General features: G+C 60.5%; 1 protein-coding gene across 14 annotated transcripts; it reads left to right on the top strand.

Annotated features, from left to right (window-relative positions):
• The first annotated feature begins 721 nt into the window (after window positions 1–721).
• Window positions 722–16,826, top strand: SSBP4 (single stranded DNA binding protein 4). 14 transcript variants are annotated; one of them, XM_079772512.1, is made up of 18 exons: window positions 735–1,107; window positions 9,518–9,590; window positions 9,916–9,977; window positions 10,069–10,153; window positions 13,185–13,274; window positions 13,741–13,806; window positions 14,020–14,079; window positions 14,174–14,234; window positions 14,385–14,452; window positions 14,528–14,595; window positions 14,861–14,906; window positions 14,990–15,025; window positions 15,120–15,174; window positions 15,256–15,326; window positions 15,402–15,480; window positions 15,843–15,871; window positions 15,981–16,088; window positions 16,465–16,826. In XM_079772512.1, the coding sequence occupies exons 1-18, from the start codon at window positions 1,049–1,051 to the stop codon at window positions 16,492–16,494; spliced, it is 1,146 nt and encodes a 381-aa protein (XP_079628638.1). In that variant the 5' UTR covers window positions 735–1,048; the 3' UTR covers window positions 16,495–16,826. The 14 variants fall into 14 exon arrangements, 13 of the variants coding, with proteins under 13 accessions (XP_079628647.1, XP_079628639.1, XP_079628644.1 ...); XM_079772516.1 differs by having other exon boundaries at window positions 725–1,107; window positions 15,256–15,480; window positions 15,981–16,204; XM_079772519.1 differs by having other exon boundaries at window positions 726–1,107; window positions 14,385–14,595.
• The last annotated feature ends 85 nt before the right edge of the window (window positions 16,827–16,911 follow it).

Genomic DNA, 16,911 nt, shown 5'->3' with positions numbered 1-16,911 from the left:
CAGGAAGCTGCGGCGGAGCGCTCCCGGATGACTGCGAATGGCTGCTATGGGCCTTTCCCCAGCTGTTAGCAGCTGTGGCGTGGCTGTGCCCAGGTGAGCAGTGGGATGTGTCTCGCTGTTGTGTGACAGCCACTGCTGGGGCTTTGTACACACCTCTGTGTGTAACAGCATGTTCCTGGGTGAGCTGAGTGTGGGGAGCCCTGCAGGATATGCACTCAGTGTGACTGCCCAAAGCAGTAGTTGTTCCAGTGTCTGTTGGGATTTGCATGTGTCCTGGGTCTGAGATTGTATCTGCAACTGTGGCTGTGTTCCCGGGTGTGTAAACTGGGTGGCTGGTCCTATCTGAGGCGTGTGTGTGTGTGTGTGTGTGTGTGTGTGCATGGTCCTATCTGAGGCGTGTGTGTGCATAACCTCAATCAGCTGTGTCCCACTGTGTGTCCGGAGATGTTATCGGGCCACCACACACACACACACACACACACACACACACTCGCCTTGCGTGTACACACACACACACACACACACACACACACACTCGCCTTGCGTGTACACACACACACACACACACACGCCAACACACACACACACTCGCCTTGCGCGTGTACACACACACACACACACACACACACACACACACACACACACACACACACACACGGGCCCTGCGCGTGCGCGCCGGCCCGCGGTTCCAGCGGCGGGACCCACCCGCGCGCCCGCCATCGCCCCTTTAAGAGCGGCGCCCGCGGGCGGCAGGGAGGCGGCGGGCGGGGGCGCGCGCGGCGGGAGGAGGGGGCGCGCGCTTCCCGGAACAGCCCGCGCTGTGGGAAGAGAGGAAGAAAATAAACCCGCGGCTGAAGCTGGTGCTGCTGCTGCTGCTGCCGCCGCCGCCGCCGTGTGGAGCTCCCCCGCGCGGATGATGCCCGCGGTGCCTGCGCAGGGCGCGGGGCGGTGAGGCGCGGGGCGCGGGGTAGCTATGGCGACGACGAGCGCGGCCAGCCGCGCCGCCTGACAGGTGTGGGCCCCGGCGGCGGCGGCGGCTCGGAGCATTATGTACGCCAAAGGGGGCAAGAGCTCGGCCGTGCCCTCCGACAGTCAGGCCCGGGAGAAGTGAGTCGGGGACCGGGAGCGGAGCTCGGCGGCCCCGCGGATTCCGTGGGCCCCAACGCCGGCGCGCGCTGCGAGGGGCACGTGGGCGCGGGCTGCCGGACGTGAGGGACCCAAGTGCATTTAAGGGGCCGCGAGACTTGCGAGGAAGCGCGAGACCCGAGGGGCGCAAGACGTGAGGGGGCACGCGGGACTCAGGGGGCGTCGGGGGCGCATAAAGTGGTGAGGTTTGAGAGGGCGTGCGGGGCCCGGGAGGTCCTGAGAGTTGAAGGGGTGTGAGTTCACGGGGCTGGGGGGGCCGCGCTACACTCGAGGGGCGCGAGGCACCCTAGCGGCTTGAAGGGCTGGGAGATTGGCGGGGACGCGCGAGACCCGAGGGCGTGATTTCTGAGGGGGCTTGCGAGATCCGAGCGGGACGTGAGGGTCGCGAGAACTCCCCGACGGCAGAACCTTGAGTGAGGGAGGCTGCGGACGCGCGTGCGCGCGGGATCGTGATCCCCGCTGCTTCCCGCATTCTCCAGGGGAGTTTCCAGGACCGGCTGGCTGGCCTCTCTGGACCCTCGCGCGTCTTGGAGAGTTTGAGAGAGGCCACCTGTCCTCTGGCAGCTGAAGGGGACCCCTGAGAGGCCACACGGCTCAGCCCTGCAGCGGAGCCCCTGGGTGTTGGAGCCCAGAAGCCCCTCCTCTTGTTTGGGTGTGGCGTTGGATCCTGGATCCTAGGTGCTCTCGGGCTGGTAGGAGGACAGTACCTAACTCCCAGACCCTGCGGGTTGGGGCTGGGGGCCCTCAAAACCGGGAGCTCGGTCTGGGGCATGGCGGCAGCCTGAAGCTGGCATTGCCACTTACCGTCTCTGTGGCTTTGGGTGCTCCCCTCGCCTAGGCTCCGTTTCCTTTCCAGAGAAATGCAAAAGTGTTATCAGCGCCATCTCTCAGTTTGGGGGAGAACTTGAAAGGTGCTTGGAGCTGCGACCTTCCCACAGCAAGGGCACCCAGTGGCTGGCAGTTTTGTTCAAGTGCCAGGGAAAGGTGCCTGCAGGAGAGAAGGCTTCCCGTGGCCGATAGCCAATGGCCTCGTCGCAGGATCCTAAGAAATCCAGCCACCTAGAGTGGCCTTGACGGGAAACAGGCCGCCAGAACAGAGAGGAGGCCGGGTCATTCTGGAGAGGTCCCATGATGCCGCTTCTTGAGGGCCAGGCCGGGAGGGAGTGAGGGCCTGTATGTCTGGGCAGAGGAGCCCTGGGTGTGGGCTTGCTGCACCCCTCTCTGGTCCTGCTCTCCTGCCTGAGCTAACAATGGGACCGCCCCTCCCCTCCACCAGGACAAGTCCCTTCTCTGCCCAACTTTGGGGTCCTTTTGGAGAAGAGACTCTTCTAACCAGAAGATGCGAGGCAGATAACTGCCCTTTCAGGCCTTCCTTGCCCATCGGCACAGTTTCGAGGTTGGGTTCCGTTTTCAAGCACCTTTAAGCACAAAGACTTTTTGAAACTGGCATCTGGCTCCTGCCCAGGTTGGGAGCAGGGCATGTCTGGCATGGCCACCCCATCCCTGGGGGTCCTGGTGTGTCCCTGGTCATCTTCTTACCCTGGTTTTGGGGTGTGGGTAGAGTGTGGTAGTTGGGAAGGCAGGCCCAGCCCTGAAGAATCCCACATCCTAGCAGAGAGGCAGGTGTCAAGTTACCTGGGCCTATAAATGGGAGGCCAAGTAGAGGGATGATCTCAAGATAGTCTATGAAGAAAGCAAAGGAGGAAAGTGGGTGATAGTCATGTATGAGGTCCTGTGCAGAGACCTGGAGGAAGAGTAGGCGGCTGAGGGCACAGCAAGTGCAAAGGCCCTGGGATGAGGCCTGGCAAAGAGCTGGGCGGGTGCCCTGGGTGGGGGAGAGCAGTCTGAGGGCTCTGTAGGCCAGAGGGGCCTGTGTGTGTGAAAGTGCACTCCAGCTCCCAGGTGGAGGGTGGCTTTATAGGGGGTCAGGAGTAGAGGCCAGGGGATCTGGGGGAGGTGGGCACAATGATCTGGGTAAGAGCTGATGATGGCAGTTTATGTGTGGCCGTGGGGAGCAAAGAAGGGAGAGAATCAGAGATTTGAGCTGAAGGTAGTGGGGTTGGGAGTTGGGTTTCAATCCCATCAGACATCCCAGCAGAGATTTGATTCTTTGAACCTGGCCTTGACTCTTGGCCAGGGCTGGAGACGGAGGGGGTTATCTCAATCCTGGTCCCTTCCCCCATCATCCCCTCCTTAGCCTGCCCAACAGAGGGTCTCAGAGATGGGGGAATCTGCGGAAACATCTCCTGTGGAGGCTAGGGATGCCATGTCCCCTGTTCTCCAGCCCCCTTTTTGGCCAGAGCCATCCTGTGCTCATCTGTTTCTGGTAGAGGGTCCTGGAGGAATGTTGGTTTGGAGATGGGGTTCTGCAGTGAAAGAAAGTTTGGAACACACCACATGGTTCCATCCCCTGTTTCACCAAAGGGGACGCCAGGGCCTGGAGAGGAAGTGACCTGCCAAGCTCAGGGAGAGCACTGGAGAGGTAGACGGGCTGCTTTTGGAATGCGGCCTGCTGGCCTTGCAGGGTTATCACAAGGACTGGGTAGAGGACCCTGCATAGGAAGCCACCAACTAAGCCACTTCCTGTCTCAGCCTCGGTTTCCTCCTCTGTGAAATGGAGTGAAGGAGTTGCTGCTCAGGTCCCTGGCTCTCCTGGACTGCGCTTTCCTCTCCTTCCTTCTGATCCCTATCTCAATGTGAGAGCTGGGTCAGACGGCCTCGGAAACAGACTCTGCCTGATGGGTTCGCTGACTGTGGGTCCCTGCCCTCAGGGATGCACAGCAAAGTCTAAAAGTACAGTGATGGGGTGGCCTGGAGCGTGGGAGGGAGGCTGGGGTCCTCGTGGGCTACTTGTATCAAGGCACAGCCTGTTCTGTAAATAGTAAATACTTCAAGCCGGTGGTGAGGCCCATGGATGGCTGCCACCTGGAATGAACTAGTATTTGCATTTGTAGTTGGCTTTGGGTCTTTTATTATTACTTTTTAATTATTATTATTATTTTTTACTTTAGAGAGAGAAGAAGGGAGAGGGAAAGAGAGAAACATCCATTGGCTGCCTCCTGCACAAGCCTGCAACCTGGGTATGTGCTCTGAGCGGAAATCGAACCAGTGACCTTCCGGTACATGGGACAATGCTCAGACAGAGCCACACAGGCCAGGGCTTGGGTCTTTTTAACTTAGGGATGAAGGTGACAGGGATAAGTTGGAGGCCCCTCTGTCCCTTTGGCATTGCTCCGCTTCTGCCTCAGAGGCTCCGTCTTTGTGAACTGGGGGGAGACGTCTAAAGGTCTGCTGTGTGTGTGTGTCTCCTCAAGCACGTTTGCCCTGCCAGGTGGTTTTAGAATAGGTCCATGAACGACAACCGTGGTTGGTGTTACTAAGCATCTTGTATTTTCCTCCTGGGATTGGTTTTGAGGTGGCACATAGCCACGGAGAGTTTGTTTGTAGCCCAGCATGTGAGAGAGTCGCCCGTGTGTCTGTCCCGCCTTCCAGGTGTAACCATGTGTGGGCATCCTTGTTGGTGAGGGCACAGGTAAGAGATTCTTGAGGAAGAAACTCCTGAGCTGAGTCCTGGAGGCTGAGCAGAGGCAGTGGACACAGGGAAGCCTCTGCGAAAGGGCTTGAGAAGAGGAGGCTTCTGGGAAGAGGCTGGGAGGAGCGGGAGGTGGGGATGGGATTTGTAAGGGGGTGGGTTGTCACTGGCCACTGGGTGGGAGAGAAGCTGTAGGCAGCAGGGGCCCCCAGAGGCTGATGAGGGGGCAAGAGATAGCTGAGGGCCTGGCCTTGAGGGTGGCAGAGAGGAGGGAGGGAATGTGTGGGCTGGAGAGTCCCTTTGGGGGCATCAGTGAGAACTGGCTGGTCGATTAGATGCGGGGGGAGGGGGGGTGACACAAGGCTGTGAGTAGCTGGTCTCTCACTGCCCCCAGCAGCGTGTGCATCCATGGGCTTCAAGGGGGGAGGAGGGCACTGAGCAGGGAGCACTTGTTACCCTAATTCCTGATAATTATGGTAATTCCTGGTAATGATGGTGGTAGTGCTGCATTTTAGTTCACAAGGCTTTAACAAATCACTATATCACCACTTCCCTGCACAGCCCATGTGCGCTTCTGCCTGTGAGCACTCCAGGGCCAGGCACCCCCTATCCTCCGTGTCACTGTTCCTTCTCTAGGGAGGGCCTCTCTGGAGACACCCTCGGCTCCCTGGGTGGGTTCCATTGGGTGGGCTCTTTTATCCTTTCAATGTGTTTTTTATTATTGATTTCAGAGAGAGGAAGGAAAAGGGAGAGAGAGAGAGAGAGAGAGAGAGAGAGAGAGAGAGAGAAAGAAACACCAATGATGAGAGAGAATCATCGATGGGCTGCCTCCTGGGGATCCAGCCTGCACCCGGGCAGGTGCCCTGACCTGGAATCAAATCGTGACCTCCTTGCTCAATCATTGAGCCATACGGGTGGGCTCTTTTTTCTACAGGTCATTTGTTTAGCCGGGATTTGGCTCTAGAGCCCTGCCCTTCCTGGTAACCGAGCTCAGAACCTGGATGGTCAGAGGGCGGAAGTCCTCCCTAGAGGTCCTGAAACAACCTGGCCAAATGTCCCGGCTTCAGAACTTTTCACCAAAAACAAGAAAACAGCTCAGAATTCCTTCCTGAGACTTTATCCTGGTAAAACTTCAAGTACCAACACTAAGAGAATTGAGCAAAACCGAGAACCTTCTTTGGCTGCTCTCTGCTCTTGGGGTCAAACCCCATACGCTTAACATCGAAACAGTGCTCACCGACCATCTCAGTTAGTCCACCTCTTGTGAGCTTAGCAGGGAGGGAAAGAGACCAAGTCCCTGCCCTCCCAGCTACATTTCAGTGGGGGCTTCAGGCAATCAGCAAAAAATGTGTCAAGAGCCCCTGACGGGTTTGGCTCAGTGGATAGAGCGTCGGCCTGTGGACTGAAGGGTCCCAGGTTCGATTCCAGTCAAAGGCATGTACCTTGGTTGCAGGCACATCCCCAGTAGGGGGTGTGCAGGAGGCAGCTGATCGATGTTTCTCTCTCATCGATGTTTCTAACTCTCTATCCCTCTCCCTTCCTCTCTGTAAAAAATAAAAAATAAATCAATAAAACATATTTTTTAAAAATGTGTCAAGTGCAGAGAAATAAGATGACAGGGGGAATTGGGCAGGGCGGAGGTTAGGTGTAACAGGGCAGCCTCTGACAGGTGGCATTGGAGCCATGCAGGTCTCCAGGTGGAAGTGCCCCAGGCAGGGGAGTAGCCTGTGCACAGGCCCGGGCATAGAGGGTGGCCAGTGTGTGTGTGTGGGGCACCGGAGGGTCTAGTGAGGAATGCTGGGTGTGTGTGTGTAGACTCTAGAGCAGGGGTCCTCAAACTTTTTAAACGGGGGGCCAGTTCACTGTCCCTCAGACCGTTGGAGGGCCGGACTATAGTTTTAAAAAAAACTATGAACAAATTCCTATGCACACTGCACATATCTTATTTTGAAGTAAAAAAAACAAAACGGCAAAAACACCCGCACGTGGCCCGCGGGCCGTAGCTTGAGGACGCCTGCTCTAGGGCCTGGGAGAGAGTAGCCATTGGAGGGGTCCTGTCAAAATTCAGGTAAGAGAGACAGTGGCCTGGACCAGGCGTGTGTTAGAGATGGCAGGAGAGAGCTTTCTCCTTAAGATTTTACCCCAATTTAATAAGTGCAGCCATCTCGATCTCGGGACAGTATGCACCACACCTCTGTGAGTCAAGGCCGAACCACCCAGGTTGGACCACACAGGTGGAAGTGGGAGGCAGGGGTGGAGGGAAACTGTGGTGGGGGCAAGTTGAGGTTGGGCCTTTATTATTATTATTTTTAAATATATATTTTTGTTGATTTCAGAGAGGAAGGGAGAGAGAGAGAGAAACATCAATGATGAGAGGGAATCATTGATTGGCTGCCTCCTGCACGCCCCACACTGGGGATCGAGCCCACAACTCAGGCATGTGCCCTGACCCGGAATCGAACCTGGGATCCTTCAGTCCGCAGGCCAATGCTCTAGCCACTGAGCCAAATCGGCTAGGGCAAGGTTGTGCCTTTAGATGCCAGGCGGATAGTGGACCCAGGTTCAGGAAGGCCAGGCTGAGCGCCCTGTGTGTAGTTGTGTGAAGATGTCGTCAAAGCAGGAGGGAGGTCGCCGAGAGCACTGGTGGTCCGTGAGGTCCAAAAGGTTGGCGACCGGTGGCCTAGAGAGAGGACAGGAGAGGCCTGGGCTGATGGGAGGAGAGCAGACAGGAGTGGCTCCTAGACCTGTGTCCTGGGTCAGATGCCACCACTGGACAGTCCAGGGCCAGGGGGAACGGAGAGGGACCTGGTGGGCTGGCGCCTGGAGCCCTTGGCCGATGTGGTGGGACCAAGGGCCACTTCTTTAAAGGCCTTCTGCTCCTGGGGTATGTGGCTAGCCCTCCTCCCACCCTGAACCCCCAACTCCATCTTGCTACCTGTCTCTGGTGTCTCATTCCCCCAGTCTTCACTGCTCCCTGCACTGACCCCAAAGTGGGCAGGGGGCCTGCTGGAACCCTCAGCTGCTCTCTTCGCCCAGAGGGGGGGACAGTGAGCAGATCTGGGCTTTCCACATCCGTTCTTTCGCCAATGGGTGTGGGCCTGGGGATGCAGGCCACTGGAGAAGGCTCAGGAAGCGTCTGGAAGGGGAGGTGTCACAGGAGGGAGTTGGACAGGTGAACTTGGAGTCCATGGGGCTGGGAAGGCGATTGGGCTGGAGAGGGGCAGACGCTGGAGATTGCTGGAGGGTGCAACTTCGGAATCGGTGGGGTCCTGGGCTGGAGGCACTGCCAAGAGGGGTGTGGTGATGTGGTGCGGACTGTGGCCAGGTTCAGAGAACCGCTACATCCCCCCTTGTCCGTCCTTAGTACACACTGCCTTCCAACTGACCATATCACTTGCTTTCTTGTGTTGTTGCTACACTGTTCCTCCTCACAAGCAGGTAGCCTCCAGGGGGGCAGGGATCAAATGTTTGTTGAATGAATGAATGAATGAATGAATGAAAGAATGGACGGATGGAGGAAGGAAGGAAGAGGATCCAGTGTAAGGCAGACCTATGGGGCAGGTACTGGGGGCAGGACAGAGGGCTGGAGCTGGCAGGGGCGTCTGATGGGTGCGAGGGTGGGGGTGGGGCTGGGATGTGAGGAATGAGGAGCCTGGCAGGGAAGGGTCAGAGAGCAGGAGGATGAGTCAAAACAAGCTTATTTTCAGATAGGGCTAGCAGCCAGGGACGAGTGGCCAGTTAAGTCGGAGGCATAGCCTGCCCTTGGGGAGTCTACGGTCTTGGATCCAGAACCCCTCCCCCAGCCCACCTGAGTCCTCGCTGGGCAGTAGGAGGATCCTGGGGCTCCCAGAGGGGCCGTGTTAGTGGAGTGGATGGCTTGGGAATAGCTAGGGGGCTGGATCTTGTCCCTCTGCCAGCGGGTGTAGAAGACAGATGGGAGGGGACGGAGGCAGAGGATGGAGAGACCTGGGAGGCTGTATGGCCTGGGAGGCCTGCAGGCTTTCTGTGTGGCCCGCAGAGGGCGCTGCTGGTTGGCAAGTGGCCCATGCTCTTGGGGTGGGCAGCTGCTGAGCTTGTGTAGGGGGCATACCAAGCACTGTGGGTGTTTGGCAGCCGAGTGGAACTGCTGGCCCCATCTCCTCTCACCCACCCACGGTGCCCCAGACTTCCCGGGGGCTGGTGCAGAGAGTTGGCAGGCAGTGATCTCCAGGAAGAGGATGGGGCCCAGGGACACCTGGAGGAGGAAGGCCTCAGGGAGGAAAGCGGGGCCCTTGCCTCCTCAGCAGGCAAGGCTGGGAGTGAGGGAGGTGCTGGTGCTGTGTGCAAGGCTCAGGGTGCCTGCGGAGAGACCCCCTGTAGTGCACAGTCAGGAGAGGCACCCAGGAGCCCTTTCTGCAGGCAGAAGACCCTCCCGGGGCCAAGGCTGCTCTGGGGTCTTGGCATCAGTAGGATGGGCTAGGACTTGGTCCACAAGAGGGTATTGAACTGACCAGAACTCGGCCTGGAAATGGGGGGTTGGGGCTGTGGGCAGTGTTGCCTAGAGGAGGGGCCTACAGTCTGGGTATTGATGGATGTGTAGGAGTTGGCCAGGCTGAGAAACTAGGGAGGAGGCCATCTCCTGTGAGGAGTGGAGGCGATGGCATATTTGGGGGACTAATGTGAGGCTGGGGGTGGTTGCAATGAGGACTCAATGGGGGCCCCCTGCCCCTGGTCTCCACCTGCCCAACTGAAGGCAGGTGCCTGGTCTGAGAGCCCCTCCAGGAACCCTGAGGGCGGGGTTTGAGGCTGACCAGACCCCGGGCCTCCTGAGAGCCTGAGCCACTTCCACCCTGCCTGCAGGTTGGCGCTGTATGTGTATGAGTACCTGCTGCACATTGGTGCCCAGAAGTCAGCACAGACCTTTCTGTCTGAGGTAAGCTGGCCCTGCCTTCCCCCGCTACCCCAGGGTCCTCTCCTCCCGGCTTCTGTCAGGGCTCCAGTGGTGGTGCCAGATGGCCTCGCTGAAGGCCCTAGGAACTGAGGGCTGGGGTGGGTCAGGCTCGGCGGCTGGCATAGAGGCATCTGTCTGCCCATCTGAGCATCTGCTTTTCGCTCCCCTGCCCTTGTGCCCAGTTGTCCCCTCCCAGCTACCTTGCTCTGCACCGCTGGTCCCTGGCCCGTGTTCCCTGCCCGAGGTGGGTTGGTGGGCCTAGCAGACTGGGCAGCGGCTCCTCACCTGCCTTCCTTCTCCTGTGCAGATCCGATGGGAGAAGAACATCACGCTGGGGGAGCCCCCAGGTTTCCTGCATTCCTGGTGGTGGTGCGTGTGGGGCTGGCGTGGGCAGGCAGTGGAGGGGGGTGAGCGGGGGGGGGGGGCAAGTGGGAAAACCATCATCCCCCTCCGCCCACAGCGTGTTCTGGGACTTGTACTGTGCAGCACCTGACCGCAGAGAGGCATGTGAGCACTCAAGTGAGGCCAAGGCCTTCCAGGACTACGTGAGTCCCGCCCCAGGGACCCGGCGTGGGCAAGGTGGCAGGCCTGGGGCCTGGGGCGGGGTGGGAGGGGTGCGTGGCTGTGGGTTTGCTTAGGAGGGCTGAGAGCCTGGGTTCCTGTGTCCTCCACTGGGCTCAGGTCACTCACAGGGAGGCTCATTCCACTGCACTGGAGCCCCCACACCTTCCTGAGGCTCGCCCCTCCCTGCCCTCTTCACTTGAGTCCCTGGTCCAGGCTAGACAGACTGTAGCTCCTGCCTCCACCACCACCTGTCCCCGGCCACCCCAGGCTTTCTGAACCTCCTGAGGTAGGAGCCTAGCCAGGGTTTCCGGGGTCTAGCTGACAGCACCAAGACACTTCCTGACCTTGTTCTATGACTGGGGCTGCTAACTCACCGCTTTGGCCTCAGTTTCCCTCTTGGTTGATGGGGGGAGGGGCAGCACAGAGGCCTATTTACTAGTAGAGAGCCTGGGGGGGGAGTGACCTGAGGGGATGGGTGGCATCTTGTCGGGGTGCCGATGGCAGCCCTCTGCCTTTATCCTCTTCCCCCGGGCCCCTCGGAGAGGTCAAGGGCAGACCAGAGAGATCTTGGGGGGCCCTAGGCTGTGGGCCCAAGGGCTAGGCAGTGACTCAGCCAGCTTCTGGGGCAGATACAGCTCCAGGTTATTTCCCCCTTTCTCCCCCCTCCTCCCTATGCACCCAGCTGGTGCCCTCACCTCTTCCCCTCAGGCCTCCCAGGGTCTAGCTGCCCCCACCGCTCTCTTTGCAATGACACCTCAACCCAGGGCTCTGCAGGGCCAGAGTGCAAGAGGGGTAGGGGTTCACAAGTCCCTGAAGTTGCCCCACGTACACTGCATGTGCATGCATGGAAGCCGGGGTCCCTGCTGTTCGCCCCCTATCAAATCCCTCTGCATTTGTCGTGCCTGTGTCCCAGTATGCCAGACCTGGGGCTCGGTGTCTGCAGCTGTGTCCCTCCTTGTGCCTCTCCGTTGTCCCTGGGCCATTCCCCTCATGGCCCTGGCCCCCACCTGAGTCTGATGACTTCTGGTGCCTCCTGGGAGGATGAGACTCTAGGGTTCCACATTGGTGTGAGTGTGCTTCCCTGTGCGCACCAGTTACCATGGCAGCAGGGCGCCTGGGGGAACCTGTGTAGGCACAGCAGTGGGGGTGCAGAGGGTGATGGGTCCCTGCAGCTCCCACTCTAGTTGGAGACATCTTGCCTGCCCTCCTAGGGGGCCTTTGACCCTCCCCCCCTCCTCCCCTCCCACACACACTCCTCCCTCTCGCCAGGCCATTTGAGCATCTCCAAGAAACGCCAGCACACTTAGCTAGTCGTGGTGGCAATGCTGGCTGGGTGCTTTTGGGTGAAAGATGGATGCGGGGGATCCAAGGAGGCTGTGTATTAACCCTTCGGGGCCTAGAGTTGGGGAGCCACAGGGGTGAGGGGTACACCATACCTTCCCCCTCGTGGTCCTGAGTTCTGCTTGCAGCCTTCCCCGCCACCACCCTCTCCTCCCTGACCAGGAAATGCTCTGGCGCCTGGTGTGCCTATTGGGTGGGCAGTGTGGGTGGGCAGACCCAGAGCACAGACTGTGTCCCCCCACAGCCACTGAAGCTGGTGCCTGCCAGAGTAGTTGCTACAGGCTAATGGGCTGTGTGTGCGGGAGTGAGGTAGAGGCAGGGGGACCCAGGGGCTGAGAGCTTTGTCCCCCCACCCCTACCCTCAGGGTTGCTTGGGCTTTCAGAGGAATGAGCTGTGCTGGGCCTGGAAGGCTCTTAGCCACTGTAGGTCCGGGGAGGTTCTGACCAGTGCGCCCAGCTTGGGGCCTGGGCAGGAGGAAGACCTTCGAGAAGGAGCAGGCTGCAGACTCGTTTAGGGAGGGGCACGTCTTCAGGAGCCTCTGCCCCACTCCTTGTGGGGCAGGAAGTGTGCGGCTGGGCTAGTGCTTAATTCTTCTGAGCCCAAATGGCTGCAGTTCCACAAATTCCTGAGAACCCCTGGTGTTGGCTTGTGCCAGCCTCAGGCACAGCAGTGATGAAGACAAGACTATCATCCCCTTCCTCCTGGGGCCTGGGGGAGGGTGGATGATGCAGACAGGAGTGGAGGGGTCCCCAGAAAAGTGCTCTCTACTCAATGCCCTTCCCTATCCTTTGATGTGTCCCCTCTGCCCTGTAGACTAGCTTTTCATCCCCCCTCCCCCTGCTCTCTGGGTCCCAAAAAGCTGAGAAGCCTGACCAGGGGTGTGGACTGGTCAGCCTGCCCCCTGCATGTCTGCCCTTGGCCCACAAGATAATGGCCCTCTAGCACCTGGCCTTCTCCCCTCCTCCATCTGAAGAGGTTGGGGACCTGGAAACTGTACCCAGAGAGTCCAGTTCTTCGCGGGGGGGGGGGGGGGGCGGGGAGGCAGGAGGAGTGGTCTGCACAGCTGCTCTGAGGAGGGAGTTTCATCTTGAAGCTGTTGACTGGCTTTTTGTCTGTTTATTTGGAGTGTGTTGGGTAGAGCTGGGGGTCCAGCTAAGCTGCCTTGCCAGCCAGGAGGACACCAGGCGTGTTGGGAAGGGCCTGGGTAGGTAGGGGATGGTGCCCCTACCAAGTGGAGGTTGCATTCAGATGGAAAGAATCAGCCTGTGCTGGACACTGAGTGCACGCCAGTCCTGGATGTTGACTTTTCAGACCTCCACATTCCTCGGGCGTGGGGCTCAGGGTTGGGAATCGCTGGGTCCCTGTCCTCCTTCATGAGCTACATGGGCTCAGCCGGGCTTGGCCCTGACCACCTCCAGGTTTTCAGGTGCAGCAAGGAGGCAGAGCCTCTTCGAGGCCACGCAGCAAATCAGAGTCTGTGGACTTGTGAGGGTGCTAAACTGGGGTGGGGACAGGGGCAGCTGTTCGGCCTCCTAGGACCCCAGCCATCCTCCCATGCGTGGACAGAGGGTCAGATGGCTTGGGTGCCCTGTTCTGTGGGATTGGCTCTTGCTGAGGGAACACTGGGGCAGAACTGGCCTGACCAAACCTCATGTCTCCCCACCCTGCAGAGCGCTGCAGCTGCCCCCAGCCCTGTGATGGGGGGCATAGCCCCCAACGATGCAATGGCAGCAGGCCCCATGGCACCTGGCTTCTTCCAGGTACAGCCAGGGCTGGGCCCTTGTCCCCCTGACTCTGGGTGCATGTGTGTCAGAGAATGACAGGCACAGGTGCTGATGGGTGTGGGTCCCACTTGGGGAGAAACCCTGGGGCAGGCAGGCTGCAGCTGGTTGGGAAGGGTGCAGTGGGGACGCACACACGGGCCTTGGAGGGGCTAGCGAAGGAGGGGCTGCAGGGCAGGAAGGATGGGGTCTCTGCACACTAGACCCGTGTGTGCACATGCCAGAGTGCCCGGGCCCACAGAGCATGGCTCTCTGAGCCACAGGTCCCTCCGGTGACCCCTCCATAGGGGACATCCTCAGTCCTGCAGATAGGTGAATGGCCCACCCTCCTGCCGCCATGGCTTCTCCACTTCCCCTCCCTTGCCCAGACTTAGCAGGGCCTCAGGAAACAGTAGAGCTCCGGGTGACTTAGCTCTTCCCAACCCACCTGGTTCTGTCCTCCTAGGGCCCCATGGGCTCCCAGCTGCCCCCCCACAACCCCAACACCCCCATGATGGGGCCTCACATTCAGGTAAGGACTCGTGACACCCCTGTCCCTTCACCCATGCACATCCCGCTCCTCCGTGCTCACACACACCGGGAGCTAGCCACTGTGGTTAGTTGGCTAGGCCTGGAGGTGGGGTAAGTCAGGGTCTGGGCCTGGGCACAGCAGGAACCAGGTAGCTTTTGGGGGGGCGGGTGAGTGGGTAGGGGGAGGTGCTGACCCCTGGCCCACTTCTTCCAGCCCTTCATGTCACCGAGGTTCTCAGGGGGCCCCCGGCCCACCCTACGGATGCCGAGTCAGGTGAGAGAGGGAAGACAGACTGGAGGAGGGGGCGTGGCAGGAGCTGGGTGGGGTGAGGGCACCCACACTCATTGCTGCCATGCCCCTTTTGCAGCCTCCTGTGGGCCTACCTGGCTCCCTCCCTGGTGCCATGGACCCCTCCCCGCGTGTTCAGGGTGAGTAGAGAAGCACCAGCTGGTGTTCACCATCAGGACCCCAGCCTTCATGCTCCATCCCTGCTGTCTCGCTGTACACTCGCCTCCCCCAGGTGTGTGTCCACCCTGAGTGGTCCCAGTCTGAGCCACCTCCCTTTGCTCCCACCCCAGGGCATCCGAGTATGGGCCCGATGCAGAGGGTGACTCCTCCACGGGGCATGGCCAGCGTTGGGCCCCAGGTAAGGGGTGGACCCAGGGGGGCTTCGGGGGCTCTCCCCTCGTGGCCTGTACTCAGGGCCCTTTCACCCTCACAGGGCTATGGAAGTGGCATGCGGCCCCCACCCAACTCCCTCGCTGGCCCAGGCCTGCCCACAATGAACATGTAAGGCCCTAGGGACCCCTGGAGTATGCCCATGGGGGCCACCACCCAGCTTCTTGGGCTGGATTAGCACAGCAGCCTGGAGTACTTTTATTCCACTGCTGGGTGGGAAAACTGAGGCCCGAAGGCCAGTGAGTGATGGGTTGGGATTTTCAAGTGGTTAGCACTTAGTCAACATCTGCTGTTTAGGGGGCCCCCGGTGCGGGGTGGGGGGCGGGGGAGGAGTACTGCTCGTCCAGCTCGAGGTTCCATCTGCCATCTCTAATAGGGGCCCCGGAGTGCGTGGCCCGTGGGCCAGCCCCAGTGGCAACTCGGTGAGTCGGGGAGCGGGGCAGGGGGTAGGGTTAGGGTGTGGGGGGACAGTTGGCGGACTGCTCACAGCTGCCTCTCTCCCCAGATCCCCTATTCTGCCTCCTCCCCTGGCAGCTACACGGTGAGTGGGGCCATGGGGCCATGGGGCCCACACTGGGTAACTCGGAGGGTGGCAGTAGGGGCCTTTCTAACGTTCCGTCTGCCTCTGTGTGCAGGGACCTCCAGGCGGTGGTGGGCCCCCTGGCACACCCATCATGCCCAGCCCTGGAGGTACGAGGGCCTGGGTGGCGAGGGGAAGGGTGTGCTCGGGGGAGGCCTCACACCCAGGCCCTCACGCACCATCTTCCCCAGACTCCACCAACTCCAGCGAGAACATGTACACCATCATGAACCCCATGGGGCCAGGCGCTGGCAGGGCTAACGTAAGTGCGGAGTCGTGGGGTGGAGGCTGCTCTGGTGGCAGGTGGCCAGAGTCCCACACCACCCCTCTGCCACAGTTCCCACTGGGCCCAGGCCCGGAGGGCCCTATGGCAGCCATGAGCACGCTGGAACCTCACCACGTGAACGGATCTCTGGGTGAGTAAGCGGCCTGGGAGCCGCCTTAGCGTCAGGCTCTCACTGAGTGCCCCTCCCCCATTCCTCCACCTGCGCTCCTCGTAGGGGCCTCGGGTGGCGCCCTGAGCTTTCCTGGCGGCTCAGTGACTTGGGCTGCACTGGGTGAGGGTCCAGTAACTGAACCGTGGGGACACCTGGCTACCAGCACTGATACCCCTTCAGGCCCTCCTTCCAGACCCCCAGTGGGCTGAGCAGAGGGACTGGGTGTAGCCGCGGTGGTGGTGGTGAGGGGGGGGGGGGAGGGCGGGGAGGTGGAGTTCAGGGAAAGGTCGGTGGACCCCGGCCCAGCCTGAGCCGGGTCCCCTTGTGTCTGTCGTCCACAGGCTCGGGCGACATGGACGGGCTGCCGAAGGTGAGGGGCCACGCTCAGGCCTACCCGGGGTGTGGGCGGCCGCGCAGGGCACCTGGCGGCGGCGGTGGGGTTAGGACTGGAGTCTTGCGCTGACTGCGGCTGCCCCCAGAGCTCCCCTGGCGCCGTGGCCGGCCTGAGCACTGCCCCCGGCACCCCGCGGGATGACGGCGAGATGGCGGCCACCGGGACTTTCCTGCACCCATTCCCGAGCGAAAGTGTAAGCGACTGCGTCGACTCCCCCCCTGCAGCGGCGTCGGGCCGGAGGGGCCTGGCGGGCAGGCCCCGGCGGGGCGGCCGGGGGGCCAGAGCAAGACCGTGACCGCGGCGGGCCAGGTGGGGGGGCGGCCGCGGCATCCTTTCCCTTCCCTATCCCCTTCCCGTCCCGCCCTGCTCTCACATGCCTACCCTGCCCCCACCCCGTGACCCACGCCCCAGGGTGGCCTCACGACCCTAACTTGGATTCCTGCTCCTTACCCCTCTCCACCTATGCCCCACCCAGTCCATTTCTCCCTTTTCCCTGGGGGGCGGGTCCCAGCCTAGGCGGGAGCTGAGCCCCCCTCCCCCTCTGCGCGCCACCCCTCGTCTCTCCGCAGTACTCGCCTGGGATGACCATGAGCGTGTGATGGGGCAGCAGCCCCTTGCCCAGTGCTGGCCGCCTCCTCTGCCCAGAGCCCCTGCCCAGGGCCAAGGGCTTGGGTGGTCTGCAGGGGGAGGGTCTGAGGTCACACCTCGGGCAGCTGGACTCCTGGTCAAGGCTTGGAGGCCCCGCATGAAGGACTCATTTTATTCAAAACAAAAACGCAAGGACCTCAGAGATGCTCTTTTCTGTATGGGCTCCACCCCCCACCCTCACTCATTTCTACTTTGTCCTGGGGGACTCCTCTGGACCTCCCTTCCCCTGGACAGTAAGGGGTGAGCACCCATCAATAAATGTAACTTGTTTTGGTTTTTGGTATCTGGTCTCAAGATTCCTTCATTTTGGCTTGTAGCCACATCCTTCACTCTGGGATTTCAGCCCCACCTTCAGGGGGGTTCTGGAA

Source organism: Cnephaeus nilssonii (assembly GCF_951640355.1).
Source record: "Cnephaeus nilssonii genome assembly, chromosome: 5".
Classification (NCBI taxonomy): Eukaryota; Metazoa; Chordata; class Mammalia; order Chiroptera; family Vespertilionidae; genus Cnephaeus; species Cnephaeus nilssonii.
The sequence above is the reverse complement of the archived record's forward strand: the minus strand, read 5'-3'. Positions and strand labels throughout refer to the sequence as shown.